The sequence below is a fragment of the Gekko japonicus genome, unplaced genomic scaffold (genome assembly GCF_001447785.1).
Source record: "Gekko japonicus isolate JY-2015 unplaced genomic scaffold, Gekko_japonicus_V1.1 scaffold77, whole genome shotgun sequence".
Taxonomy (NCBI): domain Eukaryota; kingdom Metazoa; phylum Chordata; class Lepidosauria; order Squamata; family Gekkonidae; genus Gekko; species Gekko japonicus.
In genome coordinates, this window is record NW_015161405.1 from 994083 (window position 1) to 1002927 (window position 8845).

General features: G+C 43.3%; 1 protein-coding gene across 1 annotated transcript in view; it reads left to right on the forward strand.

The window, feature by feature from the left end:
- Positions 1 to 7999, forward strand: part of HDAC9 (histone deacetylase 9) — a 150553-nt gene extending 142554 nt beyond the window's left edge. The window contains exons 12-13 of the mRNA XM_015426220.1: positions 7358 to 7624; positions 7738 to 7999. Of these exons, the coding sequence (XP_015281706.1) occupies positions 7358 to 7624; positions 7738 to 7743 (273 nt within the window). The 3' untranslated portion in view covers positions 7744 to 7999. The remainder of the gene's footprint in view (positions 1 to 7357; positions 7625 to 7737) is intronic.
- Positions 8000 to 8845: the final 846 nt, after the last annotated feature.

The window sequence follows — 8845 nt, forward strand, 5'->3', positions numbered from 1 at the left end:
TTGTTGAAGCTAACTTTCCAAGAAAGCTATCCAAGTGGGATTGCCAGAATCCAGCTTGCAATATATTATGCTCTCTCTTATGATGAGCTTATTCTCCTCTAGCCACTCCTGATTGTCTTAAAATGGCAGAAATCCTGCTAACCTCTTCTTCTTCAGAGTTGTCTCTTGCTTCATTAGCTGCCAGTCTCACTGTAAGAAACCCTACCAAGCCCATTATGTTTCACTGTCTGTGGCCCAGTTTTGCTAGCTTAATAGTGTGCCCTGTTTTGCAAAAATCTTTCAAATTTTGGGTTCCCTTGTTCTGGCCATGATTCTGCAAAAACTAGTGTCAACATCACAGTTTTTAAGATGCTGGGAGAATAATTCCTAATTCCAGCTCCCATCCCACAAAAACAGGTTTGATTTTCAGTAATTTTTCCACCGATCACCATATGTTGCCCCTGCTGCCCTAAAAAAAAAAAAAAAGCTCTGATCTGGAGCTGGAAGCATCTTGTGGTGAATGCATGGGAAGGAAGTACTCAGTTACACTTGGAGCAGCTCAAATGTTTGCTTTTAAAATTTATCTTTGGACACCTTAATTGGATCATCTTCTGAATTTCATCACTAAGTTGCAGTAGGGCCTTGAAAAATGTGATCGTCATATTTATGAAACAGGGACAGTAATATTTTCCTTTGTTATAGAATTGCATCCGTGTGTTCTTTTGCAGATTTACAAAACACTTCAGAATAAATTTAAAGCTTTTTTTTAGTTCTTAACGATAAGGTTGCTTTTAGCGTGCTCTTTACATGAACTAGCCCAGATGTCACACGAGGGTTGCAACATCTGCCTTATCAGGTCTGCAGAAATAGTACCATAATGCATCACAAAAAAAGAAAGCGATCCCCACTTTGAACTTGAAAGCATGCAGAAGGAGTGCAGTGAGGAAATAAATATGTTTCCTAACTGGGCTGCAGTCTGGATCTCATTCTCTCTTGGATTGTCTTTAAGGGTAACCCACCTGATGCTGAGCAACTGGCATATGGAATGTTTTACAGATGGCCCTTCTGCATCAGTGACTCATGTAGCTGTAGATGATTATCTGCCACACAGATGTTTCAGCTTGTATTTTTCAGCTAGCCAGTCAGCAGCCAGACGTTCCTGGTGGCTCAGCAACAGATGTTTCAAATGTCAAAATATCTTGTCCATGCTGAATAGAAAAGGTTGGCTTCTTTTGTGTACTTGATCATCATCTTCAACTTCCAAAACAACCAGAGAATATCTTTGTAAACAGAGAGGGATTCTTTTTTCTAAGCCCATTTTGCGTCAGGCCATTTCATCATTAGATGTTCATCAAAGATTGCCTGTATTGGTACTCTGTCTACAACGAGGAGAATATGTTTCAAGCAACTGTTTCACAAAGACAGTTTGTGATTGGATCACTGCAGTGCTCCCTGACCAAGTGTTCAACAGAGAGTTAAGCTCATTATTTCACAAGGTAGCTATGTTGGTCTGCAGTAGAACAGCTACACTGAAGTCCAGTAGCATAGTAGAGTCTAAAAAGATTTTGGGAGTATGAGCTTTCAAGAGTCAAAGCTCCCTTGGTCAGATACAAATAGGAATGGGGATCCCTGAGTCCCTTTATCCCAGTCTGAAGGTGGGAGGGATGTTGCAGATAAAGGAGTCAGAATGCAGAGGCACAATGCAAAATGTAATCAGCTTGAAAAGAGCAGGGGAGAAAGGCTTGGGGACAGAAAATTAGCATCTGTAGTGAAATAAGAATCTTGTGTCCCTATTCAGCTGGGGGTGGGGATGGGAGTCTATTGTTCCGAATTTCTGAATGAACTCAAGTTCAGCAGTTTCACCTTGTAAGGTGATTGCGTTGTCAGAGTAAATACGTAGACAGAGTTGGCATCTTGGTTTATTGCAGGCCCTGGTCCCAGAGTCCATGTTAGGAAGTGTGTTATTGTGGGAGAGAAGTTGTTTAAGATTAAGAGGCTCTTTGTGGGCAAGAAAAGACTTGCCTCCCAGTGCTTGTGAGAGAGGGGTACCACTGTCCAGCATAGGCTCTGGATCATTAATGATGTGTTAAACTGGTTTGAGCTGAGAACTGCATCATTTATTTTAATTGTGGCCAGCAGGTTCAGTGTTTGCAGGCAGCCATAGACTACAAATAATTTTACACTGCGGTTTGCTTAAACTGCCAATAAAGCAAGCGTTCATGATTATTTTTGCCCTGAAATTACTCAGCAGCCAGGGAAGACTGACCATTTAACTTACAGGATAACATTCCGCCATGGAGCACTGTCCTCGTGGACCATGGGTGGCTAGACCAAGCAAAGCCACGCTCCAGCAGCAGTATCAATGTCTCAGAGGCCAGTTGGCTCAAGCTTTTCATCAGCAATGGTAATGCCTCAGTGGCCACTCAGCTTGGCTTGTTTCAGGGCTGTTTACAGTTCCCACTTCCCAGTCCTGCTCAGCAGAGTTGTGTGGATCATGAACTACAAGCCTACAGCCAGAGTTTGCTTGGTTAATCGACTACTACAGTAAAGATGAGTAAATCCTAAGCAGTCAATTCCTGATTTTAAAAAATAAATTTCCCTTTGGCAGACAATGGATTATTTTGCATTCTGTTGTATCTTCTGAGAAATGTAAATTGTGATCTACATTCTTATTACTGTTAAGTCTTTTCTACAGCTTGCCAGTGTCAGAAGGAAATAACAGGAATGATTTGGTGCAATTGTAGTGCGAAATCTGACTCTGGAGAAAGGGTGGAAGTGATTTTAATAGGTTCCTGCATGCTGCTCATAAATTCTGTGTCTACTTGGGGTGAATGTCTGCTGTCAGTTTTGTCCTTGCCGTGTGAATCGATCTGTTTCCATTATAAACATTTTAAAAAAAACATTGTCAGCCTTTGGGTTTTGGAGGACGTCTAGAAGTTACCTTTGGTGGCTGTTCTACTAATGTCATCATTAGTCCTAATTTCAGTAACACTCGTCAGTATGCCAAGGCCTTTATCATTCTCATCTGGTTTCATATCATCTTCTGATATGAATTCATTTTCATTCATGTTGAGCTCCTGTTCCAAGCCATAAACTGTGTTTGTTGAAAATACTTTGTACGTAGTAATCAGTATGGATCTGCAGCCATTAACATTCCAAATTACTGCAGATAAAAATTTCCTTGATAAACTGGTGTCAGTGAAGTTGCTGACATGGTATCCTGGTACAATTTCTTTTTCTAAAAGGAAGGGCTGAGCCCGCACTTTGCTCTTAATAGGCAGTGGGCAGTTAGGGGAGTGCACGGGCAAGTTGATCTTCCAAAATGTGATCCTCCAGCCCTGTCTCTCGAGAGGGAGATCTCAGGCCACATAATAATAATACAGCAAACACATGAATCATGCGATGACAGCAGTTAGAATAATCTGATGGGGAAATGGAGGTCTGGTTTTGGATTTTCCTTCAGTTACTGGCAGGAACAGTGCTGACAAATGGTTTTGGTTCTCAGAGAAAAGGCAGGATGATGCTAGGGAAAAGGTTGTATTAGAAATTAGGAAATATTATGCTTGTGTGAATGAAAATGAACCATAATAGGAGAAACTCAGGTGTCCTGCGGACCTATTAGGCTGGAAGCATAGACAGTGTTCATTAGGTCACCTGAAGCAGGAGGCCTAGGCCTCGGCTGTGATGAGTGCATACCACCCCGGTGGGTACACCACTGTCAGTAGGAAGACACAGACTCCACAGTGTTACTGATGCCAATTAAGCAATCTGTTGGAAGGCACTGTTGCACAATACACAATACACTACAAAAGCAAACGGCATGATACGTGAACAAATGGTAAAAATGGCATGGATGTAGAAACAACGGGAAGATATATTTGGCTACAGCAAATCACTTAGGATACATAGGCAGTGGGGAGGGAAGGCAGCGTGGCATCCTGTAGCCCGATCTCATCGGATCTTAGTTGCAAGTGACATTGGTTTCTAATATAACAGGACTTCTCTTGGCATCTCAGCAGCTGCTTATCTTAACTCACTTGGCTCATTTGATGCACCATCTTCTGTGCTCCACAGAGTTTCACAAAGCCATTGGAACAACCATCTCTCCCTTATATATAATTGAATAAGACACAGAGTCACGCAGCGGAGAGAAAATGCGCACCAACAGTGTTTGGACGGCTGAACTGTCCGTCAAAACCTTCCCCAGCTTCCATTGGCCATGTCGCCTAAGTCCCACCTCAGACGCAGCTTCACGCAGCGGAGAGAAAATGCATACCAACGGTGTTTGGAAGCTTGCGCTGTCCGTCAGAAGCTTCCCCAGCTTCCATTGGCCGTGTCGCCCAGCTACAGCTCAAGGCTACTGCCCTGCCATGGGCTGGGAGGCAAGCGCTGTGTCTGAGCGCGCGGTGGCAATGCGCCCCACGCTGCGGCCCAATTTCCCTCCCCCACCCGCCCCACTTCGCCAACCTGCCTGGGAAGCCGGACAGACGGAGGAGGCTTTCTTACGCCCCCCCACCCGCGCTGCTTCTCTTGCCCGCCTGGGAAGCCAGATGGACGGGAGGATCTTCTGCGGCCCCTCCTGCCTCCTCCCCTTCATGGACGGGATGATGTTTTGCAGCCCCCCCTTCTTCCTTCCTTTCTTCCTTTGTCTCTCTCTCTCCCCCCCCACTTTCTCTCACTCTCTCTCTGTTTCTTTCTCCTTCCTTCCTCTCTCTCTCATCCTTTCTTTCCCCAGCTTTCTTTCCCCACCCACCCACTCACCCACCCTACCTGTCTAGGGGCCCATTGTCTCCATCCACAATGGGCTTTGCTCCCTAGTAGCAAATAAAGTCAAAAGCCAGCATGTTGTCCCTCAAACCATAATATCCTGCAGAGCCATACATAGGCGAGGTCCTATGGAGGGAGGGCGTCTTTTGTTGCAACAATCTGTTTGCATAAACTGCCCCACTGAACATTATGGGGTATCTTCCAAGTGTTTACAGGTCCTTGAATGAAGGTCTCCCATGGAATGGGTGGGGGGGGATGACCTGGTACTGTATTGCTGCAGTCCCAGCAAAAGTCACATTTTCTTGTGGCAAATTACAGAGTCAAGGTGTGAGTTTAATTTTGTTCAAGGATGGGCCAATCCAGGGCCAAAAATAGCAAGACTAATAGACAGTAAGTAATAGACAGTAAGGAGCTGCGGTGGCTCAAGTGGTTAAAACGCTGAACTGCAGGCTCTGGAAGGTCAGTAGTTCAGCAGTTCGAGACCCAAGTGTGCCGCATGATGGAGTGAGCTCCCGTCTCTAGTTCCAGCTCCTGCCAACCTAGCAGTTCGAAAGCAAGAAACTGCAAGTAGATAAATAGGTACCACTTCGGTGGGAAGGTAAAAGCGTTCCGTGCGCCTTGGTGTTTAGTCATGCCGGCCACATGACCACGGAAACGTCTTCGGACAGTGCTGGCTCTTCGGCTTTGAAACGGAGATGAGCACCGCAACCCTAGAGTCGGATTCGACTGGCTTTTGAGCAAGGGAACCTTTACCTTTTTTAATAGACAGTAAGTCTGAAAAAGTGTCTGGACATCATTGATAATTGCTGCCATTATATCTTGACAATGTTTCCATGTGTTTTATGCTCACCAACACTTTTGCTTTCCCACAAACTCATTTACTTTCCCCACATTTCTTCCTCCTTGCCCTATTAATACCATAATTCACAGGCATATATCTACGTCGGCACTAGGGAAGCATGGCAGTAGCCCTTGAGCCACTGATGAACTCTCCTCTCTCCCCATCCTGTCCCACTCCACAGTGCATAGGGCCTTGATTTCATAGCCATGCAGCTTGCCAATCCCTTAATACACAGTACGAAGCTGGGTTTGTTCAAGTGGAAGAAGGAAACAAGGATTCCCTGTATACTGAGGTTGAGAGCCAAAGACTGGATCTTGAGCTTTAGTGCCACTATTCATGGTTGGTTCATCAAAATAATCCTAGGTGAATGCTAAAGGGGGAAATGTACACAGAAAAAAATCTTCAGGGATGTGCACACCAGTATTTTCTAGACCATCCTCAAAATAGAGGTGGAATTCAGCACGAATAAGGGTAGTACATTGGTTAGAGTGGCACACTAGGACCTGGAGGATCCAGTACCCACAGCTGTGAAGTTCACTTGGTAACCTTGGTACACGCATACTCTCTCAGCCTAACCTATCTCACAGAGCTCTTGTAAGGACAAAGTGAAGGAAGAACATCTACACCATCTTTAATTCCTTGGAAAATAGGTGGAGTGAAAACGAATATAAAATAGAACATCTGTGTCTATCAAGATAGCTACATGACCAGTGGAAGAGGAAAAGAAAGCCATGGTGCTTCAAGTGGAAGAAGCGCAGTGAAGGAACCAGCCAACAAAAAGGATAGCCAGTAATCCTGATGGAGCATGCATAGTTCTGTATAATCCTGACTGGAATTATGCATGAGATTACATAGGACTGGGGACAGAAAATTTAAATTGTCAGCATTGCCAAATGAATAATTATTCCGATTAAGCAGACAGCTGCATATCAGTTGCTCTGTTACCACACGTTTTTGTTAATAATTTTCACATTATTCCACACAGTGGCACACTTGACTGTCGTAAGAGTAGAATATGCAGTCACTGTCTCTTTAGGTGAATTATAGTGAATCCAGTAGGTTTTAAATCCAATTGACTTTCAATATTTAGCAACACAGCTGCGTCAGTTTGGTTTCCCTTACTATTTTATGCTTGTGCATGTTTGGCAAATTCTGCACACTGAGCACATGGTGGAATCATGCAGTCAGCCCCTTTGTTCTTTACTTTAAACTTGCCTCATCTCCATGCGTTTGCCTGTAACATATAAAAATCTAATTTGAGGGGGTCAAGTTCATGTGTTTTGGGGTATATGTGTAATGCAGTGTATGTGCCATTTATATGATACAGCAATCATGTGGCAATTTGAGGGTGGTCTAGTGTGATCTCATTGATCTGTCATATTTGGTACACACCATTTGCTGAGTGGGTCCATAGCTCCTTGGGCATTTCTTGGAAATTCTCACCAATAGTTTACTTACTTTCTTAGCTCACTTTTCTCCCTGAAACTCCACATTTAGCATTGCAGTAGATTACGGGCCTACAGAGGTAAACAGCACAAAAAAACTCCGTTAAAAGACAATGCAGTAAAAACAAGATAATATCTCAGACAATGCAATGAACTACAGCCATCCTAAACAACTCCATTTTACTACAGCCCTATTCCCTTTCATAAAAATGACCTCTGACATCTACATTTGTCACCTCTGTGGGAAATTATATAAAGCAGCTATTTCATTTTTTCGTTCCTATGTCTGCTCCCTCTGCCCCCATCTCCTTTCCCTCTGTTTCAGATGCTTTCTAAATCAATTGAACAGTTAAAGCAGCCTGGCAGCCTAGAAGAAACGGAAGAAGAACTCCATGGAGAGCATCCTATGCAGGAAGAAAGAGCGCCCTCTGTGGCCAGCAGCATTAGGGATGACAGCAGTAGTATTTCTTTGGACGACAGACTGGAACAGCCTTTGGGGGCTGTGAAGGTAAAAGAGGAGCCACGGGACAGTGATGACGATATTCAAACTCAGCAAATGGAATCTGGGGAGAAGGCTGCTTTTATGCAACAGGTAATAGGCAAAGATTTAGCTCCAGGCTTTGTCATTAAAGTGATTATTTGAGTACTACCATAATGAGTGCTTTTGAATCCTTGATGAACAAAAACTGTTTTTTCCATCCACAGAGATAAATTGAATTGCGTTTTATTAGCGTTCAGCGGATATAGCAAAGGCAGAGACGTGTTCGCAGCCTCAACATAGTGAGAAAGTGCTTGTTAAATCAACGAACACTCGTTGCTGTGTAAGCCTTTGGGTTATGCTTAGAACTTGTATTAGCTCAAATGGATTCTACCACATTAGTTAGTTCTAGTGACATGGAACTCATTGTTGTATGGATTTATTGTGGAAATCAGCTCGGTCAGACCCAAGAACTGCTTTCTCTCTCTCTCCAATGCTAAACTTCTTTGACTTGTCTCTCAATGTATGCTTTCATCAATTTGTATATAATGTACCATACTATAGTCCTAAACACTGTTAAAGGGGGGGGGGTTTCCTCCCCTTGTTAGGTACTGGTCCTAATATTGGTGGTCTGAGCTTTGTATATAGAGTATGATCTTGAGGAGACACAGGTGGAAGACAAAAGAAGAAAATCATGGATGCACTTTGAAAAATGAAATTAGTTTTCCTTTCTGAATGAATTAGATTACTGCTCCATCTTTGATCTCTAGCAGGATCTGTTTCATTTGAGGATATTTCCATGTGCAGCCTCTTACAGTCCAGCCAAATTCATAATAACTTTATTTAGTCTTCATTCATCAGTTTGCTTCTGTAGTAGAGACGAAATAACATGATAGGTTTACATGCATGCTTATTAAGTCAAAGGGTGACACATTTATAAGGTTTCCAAAGCCCCAATTTTGGAGTCAATTTTTTCCGATTGACTCCTTTCCTAGTTAGAAGGGCAACCACCTATTCATTCCAGAGTATCCTATCAAAGGACTGGAACTGCTCTGAAGTAATTCTGGTCTTAGTGTGTTAGACTCATCCAGAATCCTGGCCACAAGTGAATCCAACAATGTGAAAGAGCAACAACTTCAGTTATTGTGTGTACCAAGCAGGGGCAGGGCTAGGCTTCCTTGGGGAAATTTGCCCAAGGATGTATAAAAACAGAAGCCAGGTTGGCAAATGGCATTTAATGGTTTGCAATAGTATTTAAGTTGTGATTAAGGCATGCCTGAAGTTTTACATCATTGTGACTCCAGAAGGATCATAGTACATTTTGAATACTATCAG